The 20,667-nt window shown below is 37.8% G+C and overlaps 1 protein-coding gene across 3 annotated transcripts in view; it reads right to left on the bottom strand.

Moving 5' to 3' along the window:
• LOC123546993 (polycomb group RING finger protein 3-like) overlaps window positions 1–20,667 on the bottom strand; it is an 81,548-nt gene that overhangs the window by 31,158 nt on the left and 29,723 nt on the right. For all 3 annotated transcript variants that reach the window (XR_008372406.1, XM_045333710.2, XM_045333711.2), the window contains exon 4: window positions 14,242–14,297. Coding sequence is in view for 2 of the 3 variants with exons in the window: in XM_045333710.2 (XP_045189645.1) it covers window positions 14,242–14,297 (56 nt within the window). In the remaining variant the exon portion in view is untranslated. The remainder of the gene's footprint in view (window positions 1–14,241; window positions 14,298–20,667) is intronic.

Below are 20,667 nucleotides of genomic sequence, written 5' to 3'. Positions count from 1 at the left end.
AAAGGCAAAAGCTTTTGGGTCCTTGACGACAATCACAGACTTTTCGCTACAAACTTTATTCAATAGTAAAAATCGACAGTATCTAAACTGAAGAATTACGGGATTAGCATTTCTTTAGCAGAAATAATTCAATTTGTGTAAAAATACAAATTATCATACCTTCATGGAACAGGGAACACAATGGTATGTGCACAGTGTGGAATGCTTTTTTTATTACAATCAGTATAATTGTATACCTTAAGAATCAGTACTGATTTCAAGTTCTTAGGTAAGTTGGAGCCGTCCTGTTTGTTCTTACTTCATCTATTCAATTTTTTCATATACTTCAATTTAGTACAAACATATGGTGACGTGACTCTTACCAGAGTGGAGCATTAAACATCATTTTGATCATGTTGTTCTTTGTGTTACCACTACTTATCACTGTTTTGATAGATAAATAAAGTGAAAAAAGGTATGTTTCACTTGTAAATTGATGAAAACGAACACAGAAGAAAACTCAGAAGCTCCTATATTATAAAGTGTTGTGTCATAATATTGACACTGACCTGTACAAAGATTCATTTAAAACTTATTAAAAACCACAACGACATCATACTGAATTTTTTTTAACCCATTTACTAATTATGTTCACGAGGTCACGTACACCGCACTAACAGAAATATGTTTGCCAAAAATCGTTTTACTCCATGTTTTTAAATTGCTGCTGCTTTTTCATTATTTAAGATTTTTCTATTCTGTTTTTTGTACTTTCTGGTCTAAAGCCTGAATTTTATGCCCATAGTATGTATCATTTATTTACTTTTAGAAAGAAATAACTGTTTAGGATCGCACTTTTTGAAATTTTACAACCAATTTTATGAAAATTTGACCGTTTTTATAGAATTTTGCCTACATTTCTGTGGATATCTTATTAAGATCGTTATAGAATTCAAACTGTATTACTTCTCAAACGGTGCTGAAAATCTGACGCGATAATATTAAACAAGAGGGTCATGATGACCCTGGATCGCTCATCTGAGTAATATGAGCTACATGTTTCAAATGTCAAACTGATGATAAAATATTAAGAAAGTCAGTAGGTCACATTCATGGTCAATGAAATTCATTTTTATGATTTGTGTGCAAAACTGTTTATGTCATCAAAATTTCAAGGCTGTATCTTAAACAAGAGGGCCATGAAGGCCCTGTATCGCTCATCTGACCTATTGACCTAAAGATCATCAAGAATAACATTCTGACCATGTTTCATTAAGATATGGTCATAAATGCGGCCTCTAAAGTGTTAACTAGCTTTTCCTTTGATTTGACCCGGTGACCTAGTTTTTTATCCCACATGACCCAGATTCGAACCTGACCTAAAGATCATCAAGATTAACATTCTGACTAAGTTTCATGAAGATACAGTCATAAATATGGCAACTAGACTGTTAACAAGCTTTTCCTTTGATTTGACCCTGTGACCTAGATTTTGATCCCGAATAACCCAGATTAACATTCTGACCAAGTTTCATGAATATATAGTCATAAATGTGGCCTCTAGAATGTTAACAAGCTTTTCCTTTGATATGATCCTGTGACCTAGATTTTGATCCCGAATGAACCTGACCTAAAGATCATCAAGATTAACATTCTGAACAAGTTTCATGAACATATAGTCATAAATGTGGCCTCTAGAATGTTAACAAGCTTTTCCTTTGATTTGACCTAGTGACCTAGTTTTTTAACCCACCTGACCTAGATTTGAACATGAACTATAGGTCATCAAGATTAACATTCTGACTTAGTTTCATTAAGATAAGGTCATACATGTGGCCTCTACAGTGTTAAGTAGCTTTTCCTTTGATTTGACCTGGTGACCTAGTTTTTGACCCAACATCATCCAGATTCAAACTGGACCTTGAGATCATCAAGATTAACATTCTGACCAGATTTCATGAAGATACAGTCATAAATGTGGCCTCTACAGTGTTAACAAGCTTTTCCTTTGATCTGACCTGGTGACCTAGTTTCTGACCCCAGATGACCCAATATCGAACTCGTCCAAGATTTTATTGAGGGTAACATTCTGACAAGTTTCATTAAAATTGGGCCAAAATTGTGACCTCTAGAGTGTTAACAAGCTTTTCCTTTGATTTGACCTGGTGACCTAGTTTTTGATCTCAGATGACCCAATATCGAACTCGTCCAAGATTTTATTGAGGGTAACATTCTGACTAAGTTTCATTAAGATTGGGCCAAAATTGTGACCTCTAGAGTGTTAACAAACTTTTCCTTTGATTTGACCTGGTGACCTATTTTTTTAACCCACATGACCCAGATTCGAACTTGACCTAAAGATCATCAAGATAATAATTCTCACCAAGTTTCATGAAGATACAGTCATAAATGTGGCCTCTAGAGTGTAAACAAGCTTTTCCTTTGATTTGACCTAGTGACCTAGTTTTTTAACCCACCTGACCTAGATTTGAACATGAACTACAGATCATCAAGATTAACATTCTGACTTAGTTTCATCAAGATAAGGTCATACGTGTGGCCTCTACCATGTTAACTAGCTTTTCCTTTGATTTGACCTGGTGACCTAGTTTTTGACCCTACATCACCCAGATTCAAACTGGACCTTGAGATAATCAAGATTAACATTCTGACCAGATTTCATGAAGATACAGTCATAAATGTGGCCTCTACAGTGTTAACAAGCTTTTCCTTTGATTTGACCTGGTGACCTAGTTTTTGACCCCATATGACCCAATATCAAACTCGTCCAAGATTTTATTGAGGTAACATTCTGACCAAGTTTCATTAAAATTTGGCCAAAATTGTGACCTCAAGTGTTAACAAGCTTTTCCTTTGATTTGACCTGGTGACCTAGTTTTTGAACTCAGATGAACCAATATCAAATTCGTCCAAGACTTTATTGAGGGTAACATTCTGACCAAGTTTCATTAAGATTGGGCCAAAATTGTGACCTCTAGAGTGTTAACAAGCTTTTTCTTTGATTTGACCTGGTGACCTAGTTTTTGACCCCATATGACCCAATATCGAACTCATCCAAGATTTAATTGAGAGTAACATTGTGACCAAGTTTCATTAAGATTGGGCCAAAATTGTGACCTCTAGAGTGTTAACAGCCAAATTGTTGACGACGACGGAGGGACGGACGACGACGGATGACGGACACAGGGCGATCACAAAAGCTCACCTTTGAGCACTTTGTGCTCAGGTGAGCTAAAAACGAATGCACTACGCGCGTTTTTTGTATACGTGTGGATAAACAAAAGTAACGGCGATGTAAATTATATATTACGATAGGTCGCACGTGCTCGTGGAATGTAAAATTACCGGCATGACGTTTTTATATCTTTATGATTCGCGAGTAAATTCCAGTCACGGAATATCAACAGTAGAATTCAGCCAGCAGAAATGCACTAAAATAACGACCAGAAAAGGTCTTTGGTTCTTATAAGTATTTGATATTTTAATCGATACAACACATACAATGTATAATAACGGTAATTGATTTACATCTTGAATCGGTACACACCCATAGTGTGCAACATACTTTTTTGACCAATCAGAGCGAGTTATTTTTCAAAAAATGTGGTTTCTTATTCCTTAAGACCAATGTGACTGCAGCAATAATTTTCGAAGAACAGCTCTACACACTGAAGAGTGCCGACAGAATGCGCATGCGTATCAATGACTGCCCCTTCATCGTATTTTAAAGGAAGCGGACACATTTTTGTTAGTCAAAGGTAGGCGGAGAATCCGACATGACTGACTCTGCAATTCTGATTGGTCAAACGTAAATTTCACACTATGTCAGATAGAGTCCATGAAGAGAATTCTTCGAGAAAAAGAAACCTCAGTCGGTCACTCCACTATGCTCCGTTTCCCTTCCTATCGGTTTCTTTTTCAGGAAGAATTCACTTCAAAAACTCTATCTATAACATAGTCCCAACACTTCGGGATGAAAAATACGCCGAGAAAATAGTCCAAAAAATTAGGGACAAGAAAAACTAGAAAATGCTTTTGTAAAAAAGCGCATGTCTCCCCCAATGCAAAGTCCTATAGGCAAGAAGTCAATAGGGGTCAGGAGCAAAAATCAAAGAGACACTGATGGTTGGCTGCAATAGGGATCATCTACTTGGCATGTCCAGTCATCCCGCTAAATTTCAACACTCTTGGCCTAGTGGTTCTCAAGTCACTGTTCAGGCTCCTGTGACCTTGACCTTTGATCAAGTGACCTCAAAATAAATAGGGGTCATCTACTCTGCATGTCCAATCATCCTATTAAGTTTCAACATTGTAGGTCAAGTGGTTCTCAAGTTATTTCCAAAAAATGATTTTACATGAACAGGCCACTGTGACCTTGACCTTTAACAGACTGACCCCAAAACCAATAGGGGTCATCTACTCTGCATGTTCAATCATCCTATGAAGTTTCAACATTCTGGGTCAAGTGGTTCTCAAGTTATTGATCAGAACTGGTTATCAATGTTCAGGCCCCTGTGACCTTGACCTTTAACGGAGTGGCACCAAAAACAATAGGGGTCATTTACTCTGCATGAACAATCATCCTATGAAGTTTCAACATTCTGGGTTGAGAGGTTCTCAAGTTATTGATTGGAAATGGTTTTCCATGTTCAGGCCCCTGTGGCCTTGACCTTTAACAGAGTGACCCCAAAATCGTTAGGGGTCATCTACTCTGCATGACCAATCATCCTATGAAGTTTCATCATTCTAGGTCAAGTGGTTCTCAAGTTACTGACCGGAAATGGTTTTCAATGTTCGGGCCCCTGTGACCTTGACCTTTCACAGAGTGACCCCAAAATCATTAGGGGTCATCTACTCTGCATGACCAATCATCCTATTAAGTTTCAACATTCTGGGTCAAGTGGTTCTCAAGTTATTGACCGGAAATGGTTTTCAATGTTCAGGCCCCTGTGACCTTGACCTTTAATGGAGTGACCCCAAAATAGATAGGGGTCATCTACTTTGCATGTACAATCATCCTATGAAGTTTCAACATTCTTGGTCAAGTGGTTCTCTAGTTATTGATCGCAAATTGTTTTCCATGTTCAGGCCCCTGTGACCTTGACCTTTGATGGAGTGACCCCAAAATCAATAGGGGTCAATTACTCTTTATGACCAATCATCCTATGAAGTTTCAACATTCTGGGTCAAGTGGTTCTCTAGTTATTGATTGGAAATGGTTTTCAATGTTCAGGCCCCTGTGACCTTGAACTTTGACGGAGTGACCCCAAAATCAATAGGGGTCATCTACTCTTCATGACCAATCATCCTATGAAGTTTCAACATTTGGGGTCAAGTGGTTCTCTAGTTATTGATCGGAAATGGTTTTCAATGTTCAGGCCCCTGTGACCTTGACCTTTGACGGAGTGACCCCAAAATCAATAGGGGTCATCTACTCTTCATGACCAATCATCCTATGAAGTTTCAACATTCTGGGTCAAGTGGTTCTCTAGTTATTGATCGGAAATGGTTTTCAATGTTCAGGCCCCTGTGACCTTGACCTTTGACGGAGTGACCCCAAAATCAATAGGGGTCATCTACTCTTCATGATCAATCATCCTATGAAGTTTCAACATTCTGGGTCAAGTGGTTCTCTAGTTATTGATCGGAAATGGTTTTCAATGTTCAGGCCCCTGTGACCTTGACCTTTGACGGAGTGACCCCAAAAACAATAGGGGGCGTCTACTCCAGCAGCCCTACAACCCTATGAAATTTGAAGGTTCTAGGTCAAATGGTTCTCCAGTTATTGCTCGGAAATGAAGTGTGACGTACGGACGGACGGACGGACAGGGCAAAAACAATATGTCTCCTGGGGGAGACATAATTATCATTATCTTTACAGATTTTAGGGGTGTCCCAAGATAAAGGGTGTCCCAAGACTTAGGGAAAATACGGTACTGCATTTTGCAGTCGCTGATCCTGTGTCTCCTCCGTTACTCACCAGCACGGTCATGAATCACCTTATATTGGTCTTCCAAGAAATATAATTCATCATTTATGATAAAATATGTTACAGGAATGTGTCAGTGATATCGTGGAAGTGGTAATTTAGTGTTTTTGCCAAATAACGTACTGAAATAATGCTTTTTCTGAGTCGTGGCATTGTTTACCTGCTATTTTCGCATGGTTTTCCAAAGTAATTGAGAACAGTGCTTAGATTTGCTGGAAAATGAATAGCAACGAGTGTTTCATAATATTTGGAGCACATCTTGCGCTATATGCCGTCCTTGACAACAAATTCTAAATAACAGAAAAATATAATTTTCTTACCCAAAATCACCAAAACTGCTCCATTTGATTGGAAATCATGCATTACTGATCCGGTTTTTCAAAGTAACTATTGGATACAATGTTACTGTTTTATTAATACACAAACTAAAACTTTAACTGAACAGCTTAATTTTTACTTTGTATTCAATGACAAATGAAGGCACTTTCTAAATTTTGAACAAGAGCTCCGCCAAGCGGGGCAATATACGCCCGAAGGATTACATCATAGGATGGGAGCAAAATTTAAAGAACTTGACTGTTGAAGCCCAAAGGAGTGGAACAACAAAAGGAAAACTTACGAGGGGCTATCAAAAAATACGTAGACACATGTAACTGACTACTGAAATGTGGCGTTGTCTATAATTGATTTGTTAATTTGTGTTTATTCATGTATAATTTACCTAATATGAAAAACAAATAATATATTATAACGTTATAAAAATGTGTTTCTTGTGTTTAAACGACCATATGTACGCTCCTATGGCGCAAGCCGAAATAATAACCAAATAAGAAAAATACTCCAACTTGTTTATGCATATTGTCCTGGTGATTAAAGTCAAATTGCGCCAAAACATCACGTTTACGTTGTCTGACGTCATTATAATAAGTGTGCAAAATTATGACGTCATAATGTAACACGTTATTGAAATATTCAATGTTTTGTAGTACAGGTGTGAAATCGTAAAACGAAAAAAATGACAACGCCGAAATTGACGGAGCAGCGCGCTGCTATTAAATTCTGTGTTAAACTGAATAAAACGCCCTCGTAAACCATGAATATGTTGTCAGATGCCAATTTGAAACCGCCGGTATGTAGGGCACTTGTGTATAAGTGGCACAAACGTTTTCGAGAAGGAAGGGAATCACTCGAGGACGATTCCGGAAGAGGAAGGCCAAAACTTGTGTCTTCTGCAATGATTCAACGAGTGAACGACGTCGTGGATGAAGACAGGCGAATCACTATAGGGGAAATATGCGATAGAATTCATGTGAGTTACGGAACTATACAAACAATATTAACTGAGAAACTCTTTATGCACCGTATATGTGCCCGTTGGATACCTCGTTTACTATCTGCTGATGACAAAAGCCGTCGTGTTGTGGCATCCAGGGAATTTCTGCGCCGTTACAACAACCAAGGCGATGCGTTCTTGAAAAGAATCATCACGACAGACGAAACCTGGCTGTTCTTTTATGACCCGGAAAGTAAACAACAATCGTCCCAGTGGAAGAGATCATCATCACCACCTCCATTAAAAGCAAAAGTTGTGAAATCGGCCAAAAAGAATATGTTTATATTCTTCATGGACATGGAAGGAATGATCCTAAGTCATGCAGTACCACAAGGACAGACGGTCACAGCAGCATACTATTCAAAGGTTTGTTATGATATTCTATATAACAATGTAAAATGAAAATTTGTATTTTTGAAACTACTATTATTATAATAATCTAAAGTAATTCAGTATCTGAATAACATACATGAAGTATTTAATTTGAACAAAATGCGTAAGCACGTGATTTGAAGATAAGACATCTCTCAATTTTCAGGTCATCAGACGAGACTTGATGCATGCGTTACGAAAGAAACGACCACACATTGCAGCTGAACATATTATATTTCATCAGGACAATGCACCAGCCCATCGTGCCGAATCAACCACCCTTGAAATGGATATTCTGGGGTTTGAATGGCTGATTCATCCTCCATATAGTCCGGACCTCGCACCCATTGATTTCAGTGTTTTTCTGCCTTAAAGTCCGAATTGCGCGGTCACAAATTTGACAATCTTGATCAGTTGCGATACACCACGAGAACTATACTTTCCCAGAAGTCATGTGATTGGTACAGAGGTATCTATAACACTTGGGTCCGGAGACACACGAAGTGTATAGAGAAAAACGGCGAGTACTTTGAAAAAGTTTAAATGACTGACGTCGTTTTACTTGCACCGTGTGCGCCGTGCTGTAAGCAATGACTAATTTTATAATACCATGAAAATGTAACTATTGATTTGTTTACTGTAAAATTTTCAACATTTATTGGGTGAAAATTAAATATTTATGCTGTGTATATTTCGATTATCTATTACAAACCATTTGCTTAATATACCGAATGTCTACGTATTTTTTGATAGCCCCTCGTATAAAAAACAAATCTAAGTCCACAAAAAAAATATTCAAAGTCCACAAAAAAAATCCTTATCAGGTACAGGTATGTAAAAATACACCTAAAAATTAGAGGTACGTCCATCCATGTTGTACCACAGAAAAGTAGTCTCGGTTTTTCCCTAGGGCCAATAATAAAGAAGTTTCAAAATAAGCTATTTATAGTAACATAAAAGGGAAGTAATTAAAAAAAAAATTATTGTAAGTGAACAAACAAGAGCGCCGCCAAGCGGGGCAATATACGCCCGAAGGCTTACATCATAGGATGGGAGCAAAATTTTAAGAACTTGACTGTTGTAGCCCCAAAGGACTGGAACAACAAAAGGAAAACTTCAAAAAACAAATCTAAGTCCACAAAAAAAATATTCAAAGTCTACAAAAAAATCCTTATCAGGTACAGGTATGTAAAAATACACCTTAAAATTAGAGGTACCATCCATGTTGTACCACAGAAAAGTGGTCTCGGTTTTTCCCTAAGGCCAATAATAAAAAAGTTTCAAAATAAGCTATTTATAGTAATATAAAAGGGAAGTAATTCAAAAAAAAAACTAGAAAATGCTTTTGTAAAAATGCGCATGTCTCCCCCAATGCAAAGTCCTATAGGCAAGAAGTCAATAGGGGTCGGGAGCGAAAGTCAAAGAGACACTGATGGTTGGCTGCAATAGGGATCATCTACTTGGCATGTCCAGTCATCCCGCTAAATTTCAACACTCCTGGCCTAGTGGTTCTCAAGTTACTGTTCAGGCTCCTGTGACCTTGACCTTTGATCAAGTGACCTCAAAATAAATAGGGGTCATCTACTTTGCATGTCCAATCATCCTATTAAGTTTCAACATTGTAGGTCAAGTGGTTCTCAAGTTATTTCCAAACAAGAGATCACAGAGTGATCTTGGCGCCCACCAATGTGCCATTTTTCAGTGTTCCAAATTTCAAGACTTACTGACTAGCTCAAGGTCAAATTTCATTTCCGTACACAACACTGTGCATGTGGTCCAAATTCGAAAGCTGTAGCTTGAGAAATGTGAAAGTAGGTCACTAGATCAATTTCAAGGACGAAATGTGAAAGTAGGTCACTAGGTCAAAATCAAGGTCAAATTACACTTCAGAACACAAATTTATGCATGTGGTCCAAATTCAAAGCCTGTACCTTCAAAAATGTGAAAGTAGGTCACTAGGTCATTGTCAAGGTCAAAGTTTGTTTCAGTACACAATCCTATGCATGTGGTCTAAATTTGAAGCCTGTAGCTACAGAAATGTGAAAGTAGGTCACTAGGTCAATCTTAAGGTCAAAGTTCATATCGGTACACAAAACTATGCAAGTGGTCCAAATTTGAAGGCTGTAGCTCAAGAAATGTGAAAGTAGGTCACTAGGTCAAAATCAAGGTCAAATTTTATTTCGGAACACAGAACTATGCATGTGTTCCAAATTTGAAGCCTGTACCTTCAAAAATGTGAAAGTAGGTCACTAGGTCAACGTAAAGGTCAAAGTTTGTTTCGGTACACAAAACTATGCATGTGGTCCAAATTTGAAGGCTGTAGCTTGAGAAATGTGAAAGTAGGTCACTAGGTCAAAATCAAGGTCAAATTCCATTTCAGAACACGAAACTATGCATGTGGTCCAAATTTGAAGCCTGTACCTTCAAAAATGTGAAAGTAGGTCACTCGGTCAATGTCAAGGTCAAAGTTTGTTTCAGTGCACAAAACTATGCATGTGGTCCAAATTTGAAGGCTGTAGCTACAGAAATGTGAAAGTAGGTCACTAGGTCAAAATCAAGGTCAACTCATGTCAAGGTTCATCTTGCCACTCAAAACCATACATGTGGTCCAAATTTGAATGTTGTAGGTTATTGACAAGATTTTAAAATCTTTTCCCTATATAAGTCTATATGAACCATGTGACCCCCCAGGGCGGGGCCATATTTGACCCTAGGGGGATAATTTGAACAAACTTGGTAGAGAACCACTAGATGATGCTACATTACAAATGCCAAAGCCCTAGGCTTTGTGGTTTGGACAAGAAGATTTTCAAAGTTTTTCCCTATATAAGTCTATGTAAACAATGTGACCCCCGGGGCGGGGCCATATTTGACCCTAGTGGGATAATTTGAACAATCTTAGTAGAAGACCACTAGATGATGTCATATACAAAATATCAAAGCCCTAGGCCCTGTGGTTTTGAACAAGAGGTTTTTCAAAGTTTTTCCCTATATAAACCATGTGACCCCCGGGGCGGGGCCATATTAGACCCCAAGGAAATAATTTGAACCATCTTGGTAGAGGACAACTAGATGATGCTTCATACCAAATATCACAGCCCTAGGCTCTGTGGTTTTGGACAAGAAGATTTTCAAAGTTTTTCCCTATATAAATCTATGTAAATTATAGAAATAAACAAAGGGCCATAACTCACTAAAAAATTGTTGAACCAGTCTGATTTTCAGGGGAACACAACTAGGGTACCAGTACATCATTCTGACAAAGTTTGGTCAAAATCCCCCTGGTAGTTTCTGAGGAGATGCGATAACGAGAAATTGTTAACGGACGGAAGGACGGACGGACTGACGGACGGAAGGACAACGGACCACGGACGCAGAGTGATTTGAATAGCCCACCATCTGATGATGGTGGGCTAAAAATGATTTTACATGAACAGGCCACTGTGACCTTGACCTTTAATAGACTGACCCCAAAATCAATAGGGGTCATCTACTCTGCATGTTTAATTATCCTATGAAGTTTCAACATTCTGGGTCAAGTGGTTCTCAAGTTATTGATCGGAACTGGTTATCAATGTTCAGGCCCCTGTGACCTTGACCTTTAACGGAGTGACCCCAAAAACAATAGGGGTCATTTACTCTGCATGAACAATCATCCTATGAAGTTTCAACATTCTGGGTCGAAAGTTTCTTAAGTTATTGATTGGAAATGGTTTTCCATGTTCAGGCCCCTGTGGCCTTGACCTTTAACAGAGTGACCCTAAAGTTGTTAGGGGTCATCTACTCTGCATGACCAATCATCCTATGAAGTTTCATCATTCTGGGTCAAGTGGTTCTCAAGTTACTGACCGGAAATGGTTTTCAATGTTCAGGCCCCTGTGACCTTGACCTTTCACAGAGTGACCCCAAAATCATTAGGGGTCATCTACTCTGCATGACCAATCATCCTATCAAGTTTCAACATTCTGGGTCAAGTGGTTCTCAAGTTACTGACCAGAAATGGTTTTCAATGTTCAGGCCCCTGTGACCTTGACCTTTAATGGAGTGACCCCAAAATCGATAGGGGTCATCTACTTTGCATGTACAATCATCCTATGAAGTTTCAACATTCTGGGTCAAGTCGTTCTCTAGTTATTGATCGGAAATGGTTTTCCATGTGTAGGCCTCTGTGACCTTGACCTTTGATGGAGTGACCCCAAAATCAACAGGGGTCATCTACTTTTCATGACCAATCATCCTATGAAGTTTCAACATTCTGGGTCAAGTGGTTCTCTAGTTATTGATCGGAAATGGTTTTCAATGTTCAGGTCCCTGTGACCTTGACCTTTGACGGAGTGACCCCAAAAACAATAGGGGTCGTCTACTCCAGCAGCCCTACAACCCTATAAAGTTTGAAGGTTCTAGGTCAAATGGTTCTCCAGTTATTGCTCGGAAATGAAGTGTGACGTACGGACGGACTGACAGACGGAAGGACAGGGCGAAAACAATATGTCTCCTGCATCTACTCTTCATGACCAATCATCCTATGAAGTTTCAACATTCTGGGTCAAGTGGTTCTCTAGTTATTGATCGGAAATGGTTTTCAATGTTTAGGCCCCTGTGACCTTGACCTTTGACGGAGTGACCCCAAAATCTATACGTGTCATCTACTCTTAATGACCAATCATCCTATGAAGTTTCAATATTCTGGGTCAAGTGGTTCTCTAGTTATTGATCGGAAATGGTTTTCAATGTTCAGGTCCCTGTGACCTTGACCTTTGACGGAGTGACCCCCAAAACAATAGGTGTCGTCTACTCCAGCAGCCCTACAACCCTATGAAGTTTGAAGGTTCTAGGTCAAATGGTTCTCCAGTTATTGCTCAGAAATGAAGTGTGACGTACGGATGGACGGACGGACGGAAGGACGGACGGACGGACAGGGCAAAAACAATATGTCTCCTGGGGGAGACATAATTATTGTAATACAAAAAAGAGATCTGCCAAATAAAAACAAGAGCACTGCAATGCAGAGCAATATACACAAAGCAGTCATATACGACCTTTGACCCTTAAGTGTGACCTTGACCTTGAAGCAAGTCATCCGGAGCATGCGCTCTGCACATCGTTACAATGTGGTGAACATTTCTGCCAAGTTTCTTTGAATTCCTTCCAGCAGTTCAAGAGTTACAGAGCGGACACGAAACAAACTGATATGACTTTTGACCCCTAAGTGTGACCTTGACCTTGAAGCAAGTCATCCGGAACATGCGCTCTGCAAGTCGTCTTGATGTGGTGAACATTTGTGTCAAGTTTCTTTGAAATCCTTCAAGGGGTTCAAGAGTTACAGAGCGGACACGAAACAAACTGATATGACCTTTGACTCCTAAGTGTGACCTTGACCTTGAAGCGAGACATCCAAAACATGCGCTGTGCACGTCGTCTTGGTGTGGTGAACATTTGTGTCAAGTTTCTTTGAAATCCTTCAAGGGGTTCAAGAGTTACAGAGCGGACACGAAACAAACTGATATGACCTTTGACTCCTAAGTGTGACCTTGACCTTGAAGCGAGACATCTAAAACATGCGCTCTGCACATCGTCTCAGTGTGGTGAACATTTGTGTCAAGTTTCCTTGAAATTCTTCAAGGGGTTCAAGAGTTACAGAGCGGACACGAAATTGCTAACGGACAGACGGACACCAGCGTCATAACATAATACGTCCCTTCGGGCGTATAAAAACGTGGCCTCTGCAGTGTTCACATTTTCTATCATTTGATCTAGTGACCTGGTTTTTGACAATGGACACCGCACAATGAAGGACATAGGATGATCACCTTGGGCACTTTGTTCTAAATTTTGCAGGCATGCTTTGCTTGACAGGTGGGACACTGATTTAAATGGCCCCTTGATATTTTAAAGCTATTTACTTATGTTTTCAAAAGTGAAAGGAGCTTTATTTTAATAAGATGCAAAACTTTTCCATTTTATCCAATTAGAAATTGCTGTTTGATCCACCTAGTCCATTTGGGTTTTTCTTGAATTTCTGCTTTCTGATACAATCAAGATATAAGTTATACACCATTCTAAACACCTCAAAGGAATCTTTTCCAGTCTTATAGCTATCTTGAAATATGCCGATTTTATGGCCAAAAATGTCTTTTTCCCTGAGTAAAAATTTGACCAAAATTGCTTTTCGAAATCGTCTATTCTTTTTTTTTAACAGAAAGGCTGCTTTTACACTAAGATATCCTGAAAATTAATATCCATCCACTGACAAATCAAGCCAAAAGTTTAATCTTAGAAAATCTTTGGTATTCAAATGACTAAATTTTAAGATGGGAAATACCCTATTACTCTTTTTTTTGATGACTGATTAAGAATTAATCAAATTCAAAAGTTCCTATTAACATCCATGCAGATCGTTAGAATGATGTAGAATACAAATGTTATTGTCCTATTTTAAAAGAGGAATAATGAAGAAACCTTGTTATGGTGGTTAAAAGAGTAACTTAAGTCTGAAAGCAATCAAAGTGATATTACAACATAGTATAAAACCCTTCCAGAAACTTACTTTCTTGTAAATTTGGCACTAGTTTGTAGACAATATCTTGCATTGTACGGTCATGGCTGAAACAAAATACAATTTATACATTAACAAAGAATCTGTATATATTCTTATATGTATCTTTGTAAGATGCTATATTTGTACCCTACTCTTGAAGTCACACCTGTTTATTACTGACCTTGACTTTATTAAAGAAAAGTGTGCGACCATAATGTTTTATAAGTATTGCAGAGTTCTAGCCAGAAATTTTGAATGCATGCAAGAATTGTTTTTGAGATGCTGGAGGGAGTATGTTGTCCTCCCCTAGATTTTATCCTTATATTAGTTGCATTCTGCTGTATTTTAGCGCAAAAAAGGATGTCATTATTTGTAGCCCCACACCAGATATTCTTCTATTGTTAAACAGGAAAAGTAAAAGCCGTAAAGGCATTTATATGTAGCACATAAAAGGCAGTTCTTTGCAACAAATAAAGGGAAGTTCTGCGTTACACATGAAAGGCAGTTCTTTGTAGCATTTGAAGGGCAGTTCTTTGTAACACATGAATAGGTTCTTTGTAACACATGAAAGGCAGTTCTTTGTAACACATGCCAGGCAGTTCTTTGTAACATATGACAGGCAGTTCTTTGTAACACATGACAGACAGTTCTTTGCAACACATGACAGACAGTTCTTTGTAACACATGACAGACATTTCTTTGTAACACATGAAAGGAAGTTCTTTGTAGCATTAAAAAGGCAGTTCTTTGTAGCATTTGAAGAGGTTCTTTGTAACACATGAAAGGCAGTTCTTTGTAACACATGAAGGGCAGTTCTTTGTAACGCATGAGGGGCAGTTCTTTGTAGCATATGAAAGACAGTTCTTTGTAACACATGACAGGCAGTTCTTTGTAACACATGACAGGCAGTTCTTTGTAACATATGAAAGACAGTTCTTTGTAACACATGAAAGGCAGTTCTTTGTAGCATTTGAAGGGCAGTTCTTTGTAACACATGAAGAGGTTCTTTGTAACAGATGACAGGCAGTTCTTTGTAACACATGAAAGGCAGTTCTTTGGAGCATTTAAAGGGCAGTTCTTTGTAACACATGAAAGGCAGTTCTTTGTAACACATGAAGGGCAGTTCTTTGTAACATATGAAAGTCAGTTATTTGTAACACATGACAGGCAGTTCTTTGTAACACATGAAATGTAGTTTTTTGTAGCATTTGAAGGGCAGTTCTTTGTAACACATGAAGAGGTTCTTTGTAACACATGAAAGGCAGTTCTTTGTAACGCATGAAGGGCAGTTCTTTGTAACATATGAAAGACAGTTCTTTGTAACACATGACAGGCAGTTCTTTGTAACACATGAAAGGCAGTTCTCTGTTACACATGAAAGGCAATTCTTTGTAACACATGAAGGGCAGCTCTTTGTAACATGTGAAGAGCAGTTCTTTGTAACATATGAAAGGCAGTTCTTTATACCATATGAAGGGCAGTTTTTTATAACCTATGAAAGGCAGTTGTTTGTAACACATCAGATCAGGTCTTTGTAACATGTGAAAGGCAATTCTTTGCAACACATGAAGGGCAGTTCTTTTTAACACACAAATGGCAGTTCTTTGTAACACTCTGTTCCACATGAAAGGCAATTCTTTGTAACACATGAAAGGCAGTTCTTTGTAACATGTGATGGGCAGTTCTTTGTAACACATGAAAGGCAGTTGTTTGTACCACATGAAGGGCGTTTTTTTTATAATATATGAAAGGCAGTTGTTTGTAACACATTAAGGGCAGATCTTTGTAACACATGAAAGGCAGTTCTTTGTAACACATGAAAGGCAGTTCTTTTTAACACACAAAGGGCAGTTTTTTGTAACATATGAAAGGCAGTTGTTTGTAACATATGAAAGGCAGTTCTTTGTAACACATGAAATAACATACTTTGTTACACATGAAGGCTGTTCTTTGTTACACTTGAAAGGCAGTTCTTTGTAACACATGAAAGACAGTTCTTTGTAATTAATTACAAGTGTTATATTCACCAGTCCTAGTTTCACTTTTTATACAGAACATTGAAGTGTTACCTAGGAATATTTATTTTCAAAAATTGTTTCAAACCAGAGCTTCTGTTTCAAGATTTGACAAATATTTGCAATCTCACTGAAATCTTCATTGTGTTTGTACTGGCAACTCTTTCTATGACTGATTGAAATTGTTAGACAAGAGGGCCAAAATGGCCCTAGGTCGCTCACCTGAGTAACAAACCATAACAGAGTAAACATGTTTTACCTAGTGATTTCCTGAAGACAAATATTCTGACCAATTTTCATTAAGATTGGACCAAAAATGTGGCCTCTTGAGTGTAAACAAGCATTTTAGTTGATCTGACCTAGTGACCTAGCTTTTTACCCCACATGTCCCAGATTCGAACTTGTCCAAGATTTCATGAAAACAAATATTCTGACTAAGTTTCGGGAAGACTGGAGCAAAAAAGTGGCCTCTAGAGTGTACACAATCTTTTCCTTTGATATCACCTAGTGACCTAGTTTTTGACTCCACCTGACCTAGATTTGAAATCACCCAAGACTTCATGATAAACATTCTGACCAAGTTTTATGAAGATAGAATCAAAAATGTGCCCCCTAGTGTGTAAACAAGCTTATTTTTTTATTTGACCTGGTGACCTAGTTTTTGACCCCATGTGACCCAGATAAAAACCTGTCAGTGATTTCATGCAGACAAACATTCTGACCAAGTTTCATGCACATCAGGACGGACGATGATGGGCGATCACAAAAGCTCACCCTGTCACTATGTGACAGGTGAGGTAACAAGAGCTGTCTGATGACAGCGCGCTCGACTATTCGAAGAATTGATTGAAGAATGGTGTCAAAATATTTCCACGGATATTCAGACAAAAGAAATAAATAGATTAGACAAACAATGTTCCTGTATTACTTTGATTTCGATAAGTCTTGCACTAAATGGCAATATATGAGCCAATTTCAAAGTCCAAAATGGGCCATAATTCAGTCAAAATAGTTATGTACTCTTGCCTACAGATGGAAATCATAATGATAAACAAGTGTTCAAAGTTTAAAAGCCATATGTCAAATAGTTTTGACAAAACATGGACTTGTATGGAAACAGAACCAATTTCAAAGTCCAAAATGGGCCATAATTCAGCCAAAATAGATGACAGAGTTATGTTCTCTTTCCTACAGATAGAGACTATTATGCTAAACAAGTGATAAAAGTTTCAAAGCCATATGTCAAACACTTTACAAAAAATATGAACTGGTACGAAAAACTTAACCAAGATTTCTCAGTCAAAAAGGGCCATAATTCAGCCAAAATCCATGATGGAGTTATGTACTCTTGCCTATAACTGGACATGGTGATGGTAAACAGATGTTGAAAGTTTCAAAGCTTTATCTCAAAAGACTTTGTCAAAATATGAACTGGTACGAAATATTAACACAGATTTCTAAGTCAAAAAGGGCCATAATTCAGCCAAAATCCTTGATGGAGTTATGTACTCTTGCCTATAACTGGACATGGTGATGGTAACCAAGTGTTGAAAGTTTCAAAGCTTTATCTCAAAAGACTTTGTCAAAATATGAACTGAAGATCAATTGAAAAATACAGTCTCTATCGCATACACAAGGTTTTTATTATTTGGCCTAGTGACCTAGTTTTTAACCACAGATGACCCATATTCTAACTTGACCTAGATTTCATTAAGGCAATCATTCTGACTAAATCTTATGTATATCCAGTGTAACATGCAGCCCCTATTGCGTACACAAGGTTTTTCTTTAATTTGACCGAGTGACCTAGTTTTTGACCTTGATGACCCATATTCAAATTCGACCTAGATTTCATCCAGACAAACATTCTGATCAAATTTCATGAAGATCCAGTGTAAAATGCAGCCCCTATTGCATACACAAGGTTTTTCTTTGATTTGACCTTGTGTCCTAGTTTTTGATCCCAAATGACCCATATTCGTAACTGGCCTAGATTTCATCAAGGCAATCATTCTGACCAAATTTCATGAAGATCAATTGAAAACTACAGCCTCTATTGCATACACAAGGTTTTTCTTTGATTTGACCTAGTTTTTGACCCCAGATGACCCATTTTCAAACTCAGCCTAGATTTCATCAAGGTAATCATTCAGACAAAATTTCATGAAGATCAGTTGAAAAATACAGCCTCTATCGCATACTGTACAAGGTTTTTCTTTGATTTGACCTAGTGACCTAGTTTTTGACCTTGATGACCCATATTCAAATTCGACCTAGATTTCATCCAGACAATCATTCTGACAAAAATTTCATGAAGATCAGTTGAAAAATACAGCCTCTATCGCATACACAAGGTTTTTCTTTGATTTGACCTAGTGACCTAGTTTTTGACCCCAGATGACCCATTTTCGAACTCGGCCTAGATTTCATCTAAGTAATCATTCTGACCAAAATTCATGAAGATCAATTGAAAAATACAGCCTCTATGGCATACACAAGGTTTTTCTTTGATTTGACCTAGTGACCTAGTTTTTGACCCCAGATGACCCATTTTCGAACTCAGCCTAGATTTCATCAAGTTAATCATTCTGACCAAACTTCATGAAGATCAGCTGAAAAATACAGCCTCTATGGCATACACAAGCTAAATGTTGACGGACGACAGACAGATGACAGACAGACAACAGACAGACGCCGGACATCGAGCGATCAGAAAAACTCACCACAGCATGGCTAAAACCCCCCAAAAAACAAGAGGGCCATAATGGCCCTATAGCACTCTCCTGTTATCATTGCACTTAAGGACAAGAAGGTCCTCAGAAAAAATATCTAAGTCTAAAGGACAGGAACAACAAAGGGAAGAAGTTTGAACCCCAACCTTTGCTATAAAAGAAGTGGGAGGAGCCAAATTTCAAATGGTGGCTGTTTTTGCAACAATTTTCATCAGAGAGAGATTTTTCAGGAATTTACCAGTGTATTTTTTTTTTTTTAAATATGCAGTTGTGGGGACATGTTTTCTGCTCCTTCCACAAATAACCCATTGAATAAATTAGATACAGCAGTTACAAAATTGAAATATCAAGGTATTTTTTGAAAATTTGAATCTGAAACGACTTTTGACCCAAGTCATGTGATGTAAACAACCACAAGGTGTATATAACCCACTTGTGTGTATGGACAGTGTTTAATGTAAAAGATATATAGTTCACATTATAACAAATGTGTTTACTTTAGAATTATGGTTAGTTTTGAAGGCATGCAGTTCTGCATGCTTTTTAATTATGCTTTTTTGATTTAGATATTATGATAATTGAGTTAATAATTCCACTAACCTGAGTCCTAGGTCCATCACAGTTATAATTCCAAATGATATGTTATCCATTTGTAATAATTCTTAGGTGAATATTTCTTTTTATGATACATATAAGTCACTGTTTGTAACTTTTTAGTATATACATCATTACATAATACAGAATTTTAGTTTCTTTTGTCATTTTATTTTTAAAATATAGATGGATTTTGGGTATCTAGTTCCATTTATGGCACATGTATGGCTGACCTGGAAGGTTTGGGTACAAGCCCTGCACTTGATTAATTACACATGCTGGCATAATCTCCCTTAATGTCCTCACATCAGCCTCTGTTCTTGTCCTGCTTAATGCCGTTTGCTTTTTCTGAACATACTGAGGGAAGTACCAAGCCCCTGCATTGGATAGCATATTCCAGTATTTTTGGTACATTTTTTTCCATAACCCACTATTTATTTCATGTGGATTTGCACCATTACCAAGCCAGCACTGTCGTTGTAGAGTAATGCATAGATTCAGGAAACAATGTTGACACGCTTGTCCAATGTCAGTATCCACAAGGTTAGCCTGTCTGTCATCCATATTATCATCACTGTCATCATCATCATCATTGTGCCCACCACCTGTCGTTCCCTCAGTTACTGGACATGGCATTCCCACATTTTCAACAACAAGCAAGTTTTCACTATTTCTATAATCATTAAAATCATTTTCCTCATCATCCTGTGCCCAAACTGATTTGACTAATGAATTCTCAAAATCCCACTCATTAAATTTAAAAAAATGAACCAATGTATCAAACTGTTCCCTTGAAACTTTCAAAGTAATTTCTCGTTTTTCAGCCATTTTGTCTAAAATCTCACACAAAAATTTTGCCGGGAAATTTCACAATGTCAACATATCTGGAACAGATGATTCCATTATTTCTGTGTACAGTTTCTGTTTGCTTGTATATGATATATTTTGTACTAAAATAATGCTATATGTTCAGAACTGTATAATTAATTTACAGAATTGCTATAATGGGGCAAAATAGTTTACTCTTTAATTTTTGAAATAATTAAGTCAACATAACAGAACATCCTGCAACCCCTCAAAATTGTTTCTAGTCT

Source organism: Mercenaria mercenaria, chromosome 9, assembly GCF_021730395.1.
Source record: "Mercenaria mercenaria strain notata chromosome 9, MADL_Memer_1, whole genome shotgun sequence".
In the NCBI taxonomy this organism is placed as follows: domain Eukaryota; kingdom Metazoa; phylum Mollusca; class Bivalvia; order Venerida; family Veneridae; genus Mercenaria; species Mercenaria mercenaria.
This window is presented reverse-complemented; position numbering and strand designations above follow the sequence as displayed.